The sequence below is a fragment of the Heptranchias perlo genome, chromosome 4 (genome assembly GCF_035084215.1).
Source record: "Heptranchias perlo isolate sHepPer1 chromosome 4, sHepPer1.hap1, whole genome shotgun sequence".
Classification (NCBI taxonomy): Eukaryota; Metazoa; Chordata; class Chondrichthyes; order Hexanchiformes; family Hexanchidae; genus Heptranchias; species Heptranchias perlo.
Window position 1 is genome coordinate 26,938,854 of NC_090328.1, and position 15,527 is coordinate 26,954,380.

The 15,527-nt window shown below is 45.6% G+C and overlaps 1 protein-coding gene across 1 annotated transcript in view; it reads right to left on the minus strand.

The window, feature by feature from the left end:
- Nucleotides 1-15,527, minus strand: part of LOC137320449 (thrombospondin-4-like) — a 97,731-nt gene that overhangs the window by 72,446 nt on the left and 9,758 nt on the right. The window contains exon 3 of the mRNA XM_067982145.1: nucleotides 10,358-10,605. Coding sequence (XP_067838246.1) covers nucleotides 10,358-10,605 — 248 coding nt within the window. The remainder of the gene's footprint in view (nucleotides 1-10,357; nucleotides 10,606-15,527) is intronic.

Here is a 15,527-nt window from a genome sequence, read left to right on the forward strand (position 1 = left end):
AGCTGGGAGAGTGTGGGAGAGCAGGACTATGTTTAGGTGATAAGACAGATTATGTGGGTGGGGGCTCATTTTCAATTAGTTTTGACTTGTAGAGGGTAGAGGCAGAGTAATAGGCCCAGATCTATCTTTGATTCCAATCTGGTTAGTACAGTTGAAATGAGATGTACCACTTTCCAGTTGTGGCAGAACATTAAAGCTGCATCATCCAGAACATCCCGGCATATTTCTTTGATTTGATTTTTCTCCATGAATATGCACCAAATTTTGTTCCCTTTCAAAAAAACTATATCTGTTTTAGTTAGGAGCCAGAGTTCTGTGGACAATTAGAGTATGAGTTGTTCACGGTGATATCATTCGTCCAAGAATGTGCTACAGGAAGATGACGCAATGGCGTTCCCTGGTGGTAACAAATACAATTGCAATGTTACAATGTGGATTTCTCCACAACACGACAACCATTATGGTTCAAATTGTTTAGCGAAAGACCAGCTTGTGAGAAAATGATTAAAATGCATTATCTTTTTAAAAATATATCAGTGTTTTCTTTTAGGCTTGCCCCTCTGAAATGCAAATTGTAGTTATTTTGGATTTGGATTTTCATACACGAGATATTGATCCTGTCAGGATACTCCCAGAGAACAACCAGAAAAGGCTAACTCACCCTAACTGTTCCACCACATCTCTCCCCAGCACATAAACGCACTCTGGGGAAGAAATTCAATTCGCGTTGGTTTCCGGCACAAAATGGGTGGCAGGCTCCCAATGAGAGCCCGAAGAGGTTGGCCCAATCGAAGTCGGACCGCAGACCACATCTATATGAAACCAGTGATCAGCAGACACCAATCGGGCGTCCTGATACAGGGCCTTAGGAATTTTGTCCAACTCCGCGTTGGGCTGACACGCAGGTAGATCCTGGAGGATGAAAGTGGGGGTGTGGAGGCGAAGCAGAGGGGGAGGGGGAGGGGAGGCTGGGGGAAAGGGGCGAAGGGGGGAGCCTGGGCCAACAGTGGCCCACGGTATTTTTGTTGAGCTAGGAGGGTTATGATGTAGTCATTTGATTCACAAAAATGTGATTCAGCTTGCAAAGCCATTGGATCAGAAAACCATAATGCATCGCTTGCATATCAGCCTTGATTATGGCAAGAGGATACTGGTTTAAGGTGATCGGCAAAACAGCCAGAGGCAACATGAGGAAACATTTTTTTAAGCAGCGAGCTGTAACGATTTGGAACGCACTGCCTGAAAGGGTGGTGGAAGCAAATTTAACAGTAACTTTCAAAGGGGAATTAGATAAATAATTGAAGGGAAAAAATGTACAGGACTATAGGGAAAGAGCAGGGGAATGGGACTAATTGGATAGCTCTTTCAAAGAGCTGGCACAGGCAAGATGGGCCGAATGGCATCCTCCTCTGCTGTACCTACTATAATACTATGATGATTGTATGATGGTGTGTTGGCAGGCTATTTGACCATGGAACCACAGCTGACCATGATCCTGTCTTCATCCAACATGTTCAGCAACGTTTGGAGAAATGGAGAGAGATCCATTGCCAATTTTTCCTCTCCCTGGTCTAAGGATGTCAATTGTAGTGTCCCCACCAATACGTTCTCTGATTGGAATTTTAAAAATCCTTATCCCATGCTTTTGCTGTATTGAATATATTTATTTCCCTTAGCTCGTTATCACTCAATTGAATGGTCAGTAGGCCTCGGTCAATGCTGCTCTTCACCTGGTCACAAGAGTGTTGTGTTGTCTGCTGCATGTCCCCCTCTCTGGGAAAGTGCTCACCTGTCTCCTCAAACTTTCCCACTGAGAACAGGTTCTCGCTATGGAAAGGAGTGAGATGCAGAATTGTAGAATTACTGCAACAACATTTGCTTTTACTGAAATTGCAATTCAATAAAATAAAACATTTGGCTCAAAATAGGAGTAAATATATTTAGTTACCATATTGTTCCTAACACTAACAGCACAAAGCTCATTTGAAAATCCATTGAAAGTGTAACATGGCACTGACACTGTACCTGAGTTGAGTTTTGTCTGTACTTTTATGAAAATTGGGCCTTGATCTCAGATGTCAGATGACGTTAATAAAGCACTTGAGCTTTGCCAACATAGTTTAATCCATCTGAACAGCTTGCCTGTGCTACAGCCTTGTAACATTTAGCACTGTCATTTCATATGTTTCCAATCCCAATCTATCATCTGGAAATGGTAATTGTTGAATTACTATTCATGTCTCATATCATTATTTATGACCTATTAAAAATAAGGAACAATACTAGGAATATGTTTCTGACTTCCAGACATTAAGGCCCTGTAGACATGTTTCCACAGTAATTACTCCTGATTACTGCCCACGTGGAACACCACCGGTAAAATGAAGAACAGCTGAACTTACCGCCAGCTATAAATTAAGGCACCCAATCAGAGTACACTTATCGTGAGCAGTCTAGTACCTTAACAAGCAGGAAATGAGGCACTTAATCTATATAAAATAACGGGGAAATTCATCCAGCTGTACTGATCAGAAACTCTAAAGCCCCGAACATGAAAAGCACACTTTATGGAGTCTGAGACAATACTAATAGTGAATGATTGGGTGGCAAGAAGGGTCAGCTTTTTCAGTACAGGGAGTAGTCCCATGGAATCCTCCTACAAAGGGAGGAGGCCTAGGAGGAGATTACATTGTGAATGCCAGAGGCTCTTAGCAAGAGATACACAAATGATTTAATTATGTCAAAAAGCAACAAAGGACAAGCGAGCATTCAATGGCCAGGTTACAAAGAACAGTTTATCAGGAAAACCCAACAGTTGAGATCTTTAAGAGATTCTGAAACCAAGGTTACCAACTCCTTTTGCCTGGAAGTGATTGAAGAGGTGGCTGAATGTGCAGTAGTGACAATGCTGATATCAGGCATGATGTATCTATATCAGTAATATTAATGTTGTTATCATGAAACTGATACAATACTAATATATTCCCTCCTTCTCTCCATAGAACAATTAAGCCATGATGTGGAGATGCCGGTGATGGACTGGGGTGGACAAATGTAAGGAATCTTACAACACCAGGTTATAGTCCAACAGTTTTATTTGAAAATCACAAGCTTTCGGAGGCTTTCTCCTTCGTCAGGTGAGTCACCTGACGAAGGAGAAAGTCTCCGAAAGCTTGTGATTTTCAAATAAAACTGTTGGACTATAACCTGGTGTTGTAAGATTCCTTACATTAGAACAATTAAGGTCAACTGGACTTCAGCACCAATCCACAAGACATCGGGCTAGAAATTGGGCCATGTACCGCCCGTTGTTCAGGCGCTATACGGCCTCCCGAAGTTCCAAAATGGCATCTGGAATGACCGCGCACGCTTCTAGCGTTACGTGTGCCGGATGCCATCTTGGTAAAGGGCTTCGCACATGCGCAGATAACAAACGCCGGCAGCATGGAAGGTAGAGAGAATATGCGTTAGATCAGTGTGCAATGTTGATTTAAAGTGATAAGACACCATTTTGGCACTCAACACTCTACTCAACGCAGTTTTTTAACCACGAATGTTTGAACATGTCTTAGAGTGCCTGGAGGACCTCCCACCATCAGTGCTATTTAAAGGGATCATGCAGGTGTTGCAGGTTAGTTGCTGGATTATTTCTTTTTGGCTGCTGCTAGAATAAGACGTGTTTGTTGAAGCTTCCTATACTTAGAGAATTGCTATAGTATATTCGAGAGTGATTTGGCAGGTGCTGCCTTAGGGCTGGTGTGATTTACAACAGTGATAGAACAAGATTCCTGGCAACCCCATGGGTAGTCTGCTAGGGCTCCCGCTGGGCATAGAACATGACTGGGAGCATGCAGAGAGGCCACGCAGAGCAGGTCAAGCTGCGAGGAGAGGGAGGAGGAGGCGGCGCAGGGCACTGAGTAGGAGGCCATATCCCTTGAGGGCCTTCAGGGAATAATATTCTTGCCTCCAGATGAGCGAGGATCAGTGCATCCGACGGCTGCGGTTCACAAAAGAGGTTGTGACGGAGATCTGTCAACTGCTGCAGCCACAACTACAGCCTCAGGGCAAGGCAAGGACAGCATTGCCTGTGGCTGTCAAGATAACCGTGGCGCTGAACTTCTAGGGCTCTGGATCCTTTCAGGCCTCTGCTGGCGAGCTGTGCAACATCTCACAGTGTGCAGTGCACTGCTACATAAGGGAAGTTACGGAGGCTGCATATGAGATGTGCAACAGGTTCATCATGTTCCCTCTTGATAGAGGGAACATGATGAACCTCTTGATAGAGGGAAGCAGAACGAGCGAGCACGAGGGTTTGCTGACATTGTGGGCATCCCCATGGTGCAGGGTGCCATTGACTGCACACATATATTACCATGCCACACGCAGCGCATCATGGAGGTCGATGCCCACTACCCTGGGAGCAGTCATGATGCCTTCACTATGCAGCAGTCCAATGTGTCAGCTATGTTTGAACCGGCTCGGCAAGTGAAAGGCTGGCTACTGACAAGAACCATCCCCTCATGACTCCGCTTATGACTCCGCTCAGGAACACATGCACACGTGCAGAGTAGACCTACAACGAGAGCCATGCAGCCACATGGAACGTTGTCGAGCGCACCATAGGCGTCCTAAAGCATTGCGTCCGCTGCCTGGACCGTTCTGTTGGAACTCAGCTGAGCGGGTGTCAAGATTCGTCATTGTATGCTGCATGCTGCACAACCTCGCCATTATGGGAACACCCCTTGCCATCGATTATCTGGCAAGACCAAGAGCCAGAGGAAGAGAAGGATGAGGAAGAAGAGGCTGAGGAGGAGGGGCAAGTGGAGGAAGACGCAAGGGGGCAACAAGGAACACTGGCCCTGTCTGCCACAGCTCTGCGTGCTCACCTGATCTGTGAGCGATATCATCTCCCAAATCACCAACAGTTCTACACTCCCCACCCGTCCTCTCCCACATGACTATCAAATCGCCCTCCATATGATTACACATTGCTTCCTCCCTCAGCTCATTGCAGAAATAGAAACCACCACCAAATGCAAATTCAAATTTACATTTATAAATTAACACATTAAATGATGCAAATAAAATGAGACCATTCACCCTTGTGCATTCCCTTAGTGCCTGTTGTTTGTGTGCCTTTACCTATCCTAGTGCTTCTACCAGGTGTATCCCCAGTGGCTGGGGCATGGGTGGTGGAAGGCTGCTGGCCTACAATGGAGGAACGTGCAGATGGCCATGGAGGACGACCTCAAACAGCTCTGGACCGGGAGGGCTTGGCTTCAGACTGCACCATCTCGGCCTGGGCTGCAGCAGTCTGGCCTGGCTAGCTGCCAGGCAACAGCAAGGGCACTGGATGAGTGGCAGGGGTGGGAGCAGGAATGTGAGTTCCTCCCGCCTCAGCTCCTGCGCACTTGTGCTCGGTGTCTCACCACGTGCAGATCCTTCCTCTAACCTAGCTTCTAAAGGACATGCAGTGTCAGTATCTGAGCTGGTGGAAGCGAGTGTCAGATCAAGTGACGGTGCTGCTTCATTATCAGTGTCAGTGTTCTCCTCCTGCTCCATCTCGGATGGTGCTGGGTCCAGTTCTTAGGTATCTGCAATGACAAAGGGAAACTGGTTGAATTGGAGTGGGGAGAGGAGCAAGTAAGACGTGCGTGCCGACAGCGTCTGCAGCACCTAAGTGAGATGAGAGAAACGTGGGAAATGAGAAGGAGGATTAGGTTTGCAGAGACCCTCTTCGTTGGGACCTCCAGCGCTCCGGTGGCCACGTTTGCAGCGATGGCCCGCCCAATGATGCGCAATGCGGTCTCCTCTAGGGGGGTGAGGACGTGTAGGCCTGCCTGTCCTCTCTCAGGTCTCTCCTGCTGCCAGCTGTTATGCGCCTTCTCCTGCAAGACAGAGGGCAGTGTGTCAATGAGTGTCCTGTAAGGTGTCTGGGTGATGTGCCTGTCATGGTAGAATAGCTGCCAGTATGTGTGACCTGTGAGTGGTGGTTGTGTGGCCTGCAAGTTCTATGTGGGGTGAAATGTAGCATGCGAAGTGCATAAAGGGTACAGGTGGGCAGTGTTTGTTGGTGAGTGTGTGACAGGGGGTGTCGTGCGTGGAGCAGTGATGCAGTTGGTAGGATGTGCCACTTGACTCTTGCATTCACTCACCTTGACCACTCATGTCAAATCATTGAACTTTTTCCTGCACTGCACCCACGTGCGCGGTGCCATGCTCCTGGCATTCACCTCCTGGGCCAATGCCTCCCACTGCCTCCGCAGCTGGTGTCTGGAGGATCTCTTACCACCCTGTGGGTACAGGATGGCCCTCCTTTCATCCTCTTCCTCCACCAGGGCCTCCAGTGCATCGTCCGAGAACATTGGTGTGCGCCCTCTTGCCGGTCCAGCAATACTGCCTACCATCCTGCATTGCTCTCATTGACTGTGCACCTCCCCTTTAAGAGGTGCAGGCTGCCTTTAACTAGTGCTGGCCACGCCCCATTTTTGGCCTCCTGCTTGTGTGTGCAGCCTCTCAACAGCGCTGATAGCGCTGGCTGCACTTACAAATCATGGTAATGACCAGGCAGCACGAATCTCATGTGCTGCCTGCATCGAAAGCACTGGGCGTGGGTTAATCACGCACCACGATGCCCGCACCCGGATTCTGGAGTTATCGAATTTAACCACCATCACCACTATCACAAATATGCACCACTACGCAGAGACACAGGCTTCTACACAAATATCTGACTGTGGTGTACATTCACACGAACATGTGGAAAAGTTACCATTGATGGATGCCAAACTGAAGAAGCCAATGCAAGGTCAAAGGTGTTGTAGGGCAGAGGCATTATCAGAGACATGAGCGAGTTCGACAGACAATGGCCCAATCCTCAAAGAGTATTAAAACATCATCAGGATATGCACAATGCTGTTAGTCAACTGCGTAACATGACTGATGAGCGATTTGATCAATTTGGGTATGGTACAGTCCTTTATGGACAAAAACACATTTGTCATGGTGGCTGCCATTGAATTGTAGTTATCTCAGGAATCTAGACACAGAAGGACATCAGTACACATGCATTGGCTGTGGCTGTGTCCAATATGGGGACTAATCTCCAAACATGCCATGTTCTTCAAGAGTGATTTCAGTCTCGTCATGAATTACATTCTCTGCGACTGCAACCAAGGTGCATTATCCTTCCTCGACCTCTTTACAGCCCTTGACATGATCGACCACACCATCCTCCTCCAATGCCCCTCTTCCAGTCTCAACTCAGTGGGATGTCCCTTGCTTGCTTCCACTTTTACCTATCTGAACATCTCTAGTGATGTTTTTTCCACCCCCACATCATCTCCGGAGACGTCCAAGGATCCATCCTTGGCCCCCTTCTCTTCCTCATTTACAAGTTACCCCTTGACGATGTCATCCACAGACATGGGGTCAGATTTCACATACGCTCTAGTAACACCCAGCTCTACCTTTCTGCCACCTCTCTCGACCCCTCCACTGCCTTCTGTCAGACTGCATGTCTGATATTCAGTCTTGGATGAGAATTAACTTCTTGCAGTTAAACATTTAGAAGATCAAAGCCATTGTTTTCAGCCCCTGCCACAAACTCCATTGGCATCACTAATACCATCCCCTTCCCCGTCCACAGTCTCAGGCTGAACCAGCCTCTTTGGAACCTCAGCATCCCGTTTGACCCCGAGCTGAGCTTCTGACCCCATATCTTTTCCATCACAAAGTCTGTTTATTTCCACCTCCAAAACATTGCTTGCTTCCACCCCTATCACAGCCATTCTGCTGCTGAAACCCTCATTCATGCCTTTGTCACCTCCAGACTTGTTTGCTCCAATGCTTTGCAGGCCGGCTTCCCACCCTCCACCCTCCATAACTTTTGATGGTCTGAATAGTCTTTTTTTCATTCCATGCTTTCTTATGTGTTCCATAGGCATGGCATGCAATCACTTTTCATTGATTTCCAGATAGATGAGCCTCACAATGGCAAGGTTATTCAACATGCAATGCATCACAAATAATGTGCACAATTTAATAAATACATACAGCAGAGCCCCTCCTGCACCAAAGGAAAGATTTACATTTATATAACGCCTTTCACAACCTCAAGTCTTCCCAAAATGCTTTTCAGTCAATGGAGTACTTTTGAAAGTGAAGTCACTATTGTAATGTAGGAAACATGGCAGCCAATTTGCACACAGCAAGGTCCTACAAACAGCAATGAGATAATGATCAGATAATCTGTTTTAGTGATGTTGCTTGGGGGATAAATGTTGACCAGGACACTAAGGAGAATTCCCCAGTTCTTCTTCGAATAGTGCCATGGGATCTTATACATTCAGCTGAGAGAGCAAAGGGGGTCTCGGTTTATCGTCTCATCCAAAAGATGGCACCTCCGACAGTGCAGCACTCCCTCAGTAATACACTGAAGTGTTAGCCTGGATTATGCGCTGAAGTCCTGGAGTGGGGCTTGAACCCATGATCGTCTTGAATCAGGGGCAAGGGTTTTACTACTGAGCCAAGATTGACACCTAGAGAACTGACAAACAGCTTCAGAAAAGCTGGCACAGCCCACAAAAAAGCTGACAATTTAAAAAAAAAGTGCAATTGAAAAACAGCTATGAATGAAGGCCTATGGCCAAGGCTACTGCTTCATACACAGCTACCAACTGTCCACATTATGCGTGGACATCAGCTTTTCTAGACCCCATTTATACTGTGTGCATGCGGGCTGGGAAACCTGCTCTTCCCCAACTGCAGGTATGGAATTCCACATTTCCTGAAGGTACTCAGCTCTGGTGCTGTTCAAAGACATGGCATGGAGCTGATCTGAGCTGTGCCCCTCTTATGTTGTCCTCAGCTTTGTGTGGAGTTGCTCTGATCCCAGTCATTCTGATCCCGTGCAGTCCTTTGGTGAATGTGATCCAAGTCACTCTGGTTTCTCTCAGCCATATACTCACCCAGGGATACCGTGAGCACAGACCACATCACTCCAGCCCTCAACACCAAACTACTTTGCACTTCATATCAATGGACGCTATAAAATTGGCTGACGGGCACTGATTCAGAGCCCCAGCATCACAGTTGCCAAGCATCAGAGTGTTTCAGTAATCCTGACACTGGGATTATACAATGAAAATAAAAATCTCAGGTGGGTGGGAGCGTCAGTCTGTCTGCTTGTAGTTAAACCGGAATTTCCAGGTTGCCAATTTAAAATTGAGCTTTGCTGTGGGACTTAGAGCACAAAACATATTGGGACAGGAAGTACCCACACTATGCGAGATTTATAATAAGATAAATACGTATACACACAAACAAATAAGCGCTAATTTCTCAAAATGTGTTACTGATGTTCAAGGCTCCCTGCCAGCAGCAAATATTCATAAAATCACCCATATAATTTGTGCAACATATTGCAATGTGCCTAACCTTTAAAATCCTAATGAATTCCTGTTTCCATGGTAATCTTATCCTATTAAGAACAAGCTATTAGACTTTGGGTAAAATTCAGTGATTCAGGTAATAACTCTATTCTCGCACAGAGATGTAGGAGTGCTGAGGCATTGGCTCCATGAGAGAGGCACCTGCTATCTCCTCTCAGGGTGACAGCATGCCTGCTCCCCCGCCACTCACTCTGCCAATGCCCTTGTTAGTGGCACACAGCCAGCTGGGCCAGACTGCTGGTAAGGACAGTGGTAATAAGGACTGTTGGTGTACTGGGGATGGGAGGGGTGGTTTACATGCAGCACTCTTGGATGAGTTGCTCTCTAAGTGCTCTGGCAGCGAGGGGCACTGGTGGTCAATGCTGCTCCTGCTCTTCCTCCTCCTCCTCCTTCACTTCTTGCTGCCCAGGTGGTGGTCAGGGCTGGTCCCTCATTATCACAAAGTTAAGCAGCACATGACCACAAATCTGGACACACGGTCAGGGCTGTAGTGCAAAGCTCCTCCCGAACAGTCCAGGCAGTGTGGGCATTGCTTGAACACGCCAACTGTCTGCTTGATGACGTTTCTGGTGGCAGCATGGCATGGACAGGTTAAAGCTTTTACTCTGAAAATAATCTATTATTTGATGAGACTGTTTTCTTATAGTTTTCTTAATAGCTTGCAAACTTCACCACATTTTATTGCAATGTTTAAACCAGATTGATTATTATTTGATGAGATTCTTTTCTTACCAACCCACTGCTTTCTATATAAAAATTTTTTTTTTTCCCACATTGTCTTTAGGTGTTCCCATTTGAATAGAACGCTTTGCTTAATCTTTAGAAGAATATCGCACCTCCAGCCCCCCAACCCATGGAAATAAATCGTGTTACTTGTAATTGGTTAGATGTTCTTTAATACGTACTTGTGCTCTTCTCTGGGCTGTTCGGATTTCAATGGAGTCTGCAGTCTGTGGCATGTGAGTGAACAACGCTGGTAAGTTGTGCGCTGCACTTGCCTGTGTGCAGTCTACATAGAGCTGAGCTGTAGTAGGCCCATGCTGCAGCCCCTTTATCTGCAGTAGGACAGCGTGGCGTTTCCCATCGGCCAGCTGGACGTTGTGAAATGTGGTCACGTGTGGCTTCCCATCATTTTTTAAATAACGAAGGCTGGCTGTGAACAGAAGCACAGAAGATTTGAAGACTCACACACATGTGGCCATCCCTATACCCTAGCAGGGGTTCGAGGGTAATACCTCAGATCCCCAGTCCCACTCAACAACAAAAAAAACACCCAGTTTCACAATTCACACTAAATCTTAGGATAACAATATAATTTAGTAATGGTTGTCCATAAACTTCTTCATTACAGGCAGTAGACTCTAACAGAGAATCCACATGGATACTCCATCCAAAACCAATTATAGCACTTGTTGTTGGAGGTGAAGGTGGAGGGAGCATGGGAGAGGGGTTTATGGAAATGGTTAGTAATGGAAAAAAGAAGCCAGGGGTTATCTTTGCTCTCCAAGATGGTCTTGCAGTAGTGGGCAGTTTTAGTAGAGGAGACTGAGGCCCAACTGCACTTGATGGGATCCAGCCAGATTTGGTGATGGGTGGCTTAACCAGTTGTGTGCCAGATACACTCAAGTCTGTACCCCTTGGACTTGAGGGACCAAAGATGGGGAGATGACCAAGGATGGGAGAAAGTAAAGGTTTTACTGGGGAAAAGGGCATCAAAGTTCATATGGGAGTCGTTGAGAAAGTCAGCCGCTACAGAAGTATTGTGCTGAATAAAAGGCCAAAGGCTAAGCAGCTGGGTGTTTGAATGTTATAAGTGACTTGGGGGAGAATTTTTTCCAGTGCCAGATGCAGAGGAAGTAGGGTTGGAAGGGGGATGGAGGGATGAGGATACTGAGGGATACAAGGTAGTGGTCAGAGATGGCCTTGTCTGTGATCGAGATGATGAGAGTACAGAAGGAACGTAACAAGGGGAGGAGAGTTTATATAGAGGGAAAGGATAAGGGAGGGCAGTGAAATCAGACGAGCTAGGGCAAGGTGAATTGAGATAGAGATTGAAATCACCCTGGCTGAGGATACGCTCGTGCAGAGGCTAAGGGAGGAAAAGAGGGAGGATATCCTGTGGAAAACCTTGGGATGGGACTTGGTGTGGGTGACAGAGAATGAGGTTTTTAAAGGAGAGGTTAGAGTGGTGGAACGTGGTGAGGTGCATGAAACAGAAGGTGCCAGATGAGTAGGGAGAGAGGTTAAAATGTGATTTGGTGAAAAAGGACCACAGTATGACCACATTGGTTTGGGAAAGGTTACGATGGAAAGTATAGTCAGGCGGGAGGCTTCAGTAAGGGGCAAGGTATCACCACCCATGAGTCGAGTTTCCTCAAAAGCCATAATGTCAATGTAATCGCTCCCAATAAGGTTGTGGATGGCAAGGGCCTTGTTCATGAGCGAATGGACATTCTGGAGGGTCTGCAGGGGCAGTGGTGGATGGGGTGGGCATCAAGGGAAGGAGGTTGGCGAGATTAGTCCCCATGGGGAAAACTAGGTGGGAAGGTCGACCAGAGAAGAGGATGAGGCTGATGGAGTTGCTGCTGCTAAGAGGACTGGGACAGATGCCTCAATGGGTCCTTTAGAGAATGCTAAGAGAGGCACGCAAGATATCTGTGGGCTTATCCAAGGGGGATTCAAGCCTGGAATGGCAGGAGTAGAGTTGGAAGGCAATGAGTAGTGATGGATTGGGGTAGTGATTAGGGGAGCAAAGTACCCTAGAGAGGAGAAATTAAAATTCATGATGGGATGACAGGAAAGGGAGGAGACAGGACAGAAGGGCCCAAGAGAGATCAAGAGAAAAAAAAAGTAAGCTCATGCCTGAATATGCAGCCAAGATGTACACACAAATGGACAGATTCCACTTTGGGATTTGAGCATATGATCTAGGTTGACACTTAAAAGTAACATGGAGAGAGTGCTGCATTGTTGCAAATGTTACCTCCCAGAGGACTCATTAAACCAATGCCCCATCTACTTATTTTGGTGGTTCAGGTGGGTATAAAAGATTTCATGGTACTATTTGAAGAAAAGTACAAAATTCTCACAGTGGCCCAGCCCACAAACCAACATCACCAAACAGATTAACTGGTCATTCATCTCTTTGCTGTCTGTGAGATCTTTCTGTATTAGGGTAGGAATCAAAATACTGAATAGCAACTAGATGGAGCTCATTACAATTCATTTCAGTTGCAGAGAATGAATCAGTTTCAACCAACATAAAGCTCAAACTGCCAATGGAAAATATGATAAGATTATTAAGTAGAAAGAAACCAGTGAATAGATTGGCTAAATTCTTGCCCAAAACTCCATGTGTAAATTTATACTGGACTCAACGTGGATTCCACATCAGAAGAGCATAGAATGACGAAATGAGAAAAGGCTACTAAGTCCATCCAACTCAGTCTGCTCTCTAGGTCCTATTTCAGGACTTGATCAGAATATTATTTTCATCTCTTTAATGCAACAAAACACGTATCATTCTACCGCCTGGGGTAATATTATAGACCAATGCCCCATTGTGATCTTTTGCACAACACCAACTCTAAATATGTGGTATAATACTGGCGATTTCTGTAGGAGCTGGTACTAGGACTACCTGAAGACTTAAAAAGAACTCAAGTAGGCTGCTGCACTTTAAACTTCTAATGATAAACAAGACCAATCATATCAACTCTTTTCTTAGTTTATCAGAGCTTTGTGCATTTGTTTAAATATGCGTGCATGGAGCTCTGCTTTCCTCAACTTGAGACTGATTTAAATGGTGACATTTATCATGGCCACATGCTTAAACCACTAATAGGGTGCATTTGTTGTACAATTTAACATCAGTGTGAAGCAGTTCCCGTTTCAGACCAATGCTAAACTTGTATAATGTAAATTGATTGTTAAGGTCCAAAATGACTCTGAAGCGAAGCAGAACGAGGCTCCTTCCTCCAGGGAGTATCATTGTGTTTCAGTCTGGTGTCAGGCCCTAACTCCGGATTCAGGCTGCATTTACATTATAACATGAAGCACTGATGTAAAGTGAAACTGCTTCACACCAACACTATAGTTGGACTGTAAATGCACGCTTCGAAATGCTCCTATACTGCAGTATGATTGAGGCATAAAAATCTGTTGATGTTTTGCTAGTAGTCTCTAATCTTTTATATATTTAAATGTTATTATTTAGCTGATTGGCTGGTATTCATGTGTGAATGAATGGCATTTTCTGAATTACTTGGGCGAACATTTAATAGATCATCATTTGCAAAGGTGGTAATTTTGCAATTGATATGTTGCTTTGTACGGCAAAATGATATTCACTATTATTACATATTTAACAGAATGGATTCCTCAGGAATGAATGAGGACATTTTTTATAAACTATACACATAAATAAGGCAAGCTGTCAGATTTCTGTGCCGAGTGGAGTATTGTATTTTGAAAAAATGTTGAGTAAAGATGAAATACTGCATTTACAGCAATATAGATGCAATCCATCAAAATATATACTTTGGCTAAGTAACAGTAGTCACAAAGTAATTATTGTGTGAAGCATTTTGAGACATTTCTGAGCGATATGATGATGTACCAAATAAATGGAAGTCGGTCATTTTTTAGAAATGTATTTGGATCAGAGTTTCCACGTATCAGGACTGAATGGGGAATAGTGATGTGGTATGCTATAAATCTATGCTTGAACTGAAATTATGCTTGGGCTAGCTTGTCTCAGTCGGATAAATTTCATCAGTTCTTGGTCAGCTGCCAATCAAAAGACTGCATAACAATGGTGTATTCCATCTCGGGGGGGGGGGGGGGGCAGATGGAAACTAACAGTATCCAGCTCACCTAACCTCAGTTAGTTGCAGAAATATTCCACCTTCTTAGCTGGAAGAGCATTGGTAGAAGTCAACCACCTACACAGAAAGAAAAATAGGAGGAAAAAAGCTAACAGTCTTAGCATTGGAAGGAGGCGTTAACAGTGCTATAAAGAACAACATGCATTTATATAGCGCCTTTAACATAGTAAAACATCCCATGATGCTTCACAGGAGCGTTATCAAGCAAAATTTGACACCGAGCCACATAAGGAAATATTAGGACGGGAACTTGGTCAAAGAGGTAGGTTTTAAAGAGCATCTTAAAGGAGGAGAGAGAGGTAGAGAGGCAGAGAGGTTTAGGGCCTAGGCAGCTGAAGGCACAGCTGCCAATGGTCGAGCGATTAAAATCAGGGATATGCAAGAGGCTAGAATTGAAGGAGTGCAGAGATCTTGGAGGGTTGTTGGGCTGGAGAAGTTTGCAGAGATAAGGAGGGGTGACGCCATGGAGGGATTTGAAAACAAGGATGAGAATTTTAAAATCGAGACTTTGCCGGACCGGGAGCCAATGTAGGTCTGCGACCACAGGGGTGATGGATGAATGGGATTTGGTGCGAGTTAGGATGTGGGCAGCAGAGTTTTGGATGAGCTCAGGTTTATGGAGGGTGGGCGATGGGAGGCCGGCCAAGTCACCAATAAACTGCTCACCAATGCTCAGTTTGGATTCCGCCAGAACTATTTGGCTCCAGACCTCATTACAGCTTTGGTCCAAACATGGGCACAAAAGCTGAATTCGAGTAGTGAGGTGAGAGTAGAGAGGCAGCATTCAACCAATTGTGGCACCAAGGAGCCTTAATAAAACGGCAATCATCTCAGCCCCAGGACATCACTGCAGGAGTTCATCGGTGCAGTGTCGTGGGCCCAACCATCTTCAACTGCTTCATCAATGATCTTCCCTTCATCATAAGGTCAGAAATGGGGCTGTTCACTGATGATTGCATAGTGTTCAGCTCCATTCACAATTCCTCAGATAATGAGGCAATCCATTTCTGCACGCAGCAAGACCTGGACAACATCAAGACTTGGGCCGATTAGTGGCAAATAACATTTACGCCACACAGGCAATGACCATCTACAACAAGAGAGAATTCAAACACATCCCCTTGACATTCAACGGCATAACCATCACTGACTCGTGCACAATCAACATTCTGGGGGTCACCATTGACCA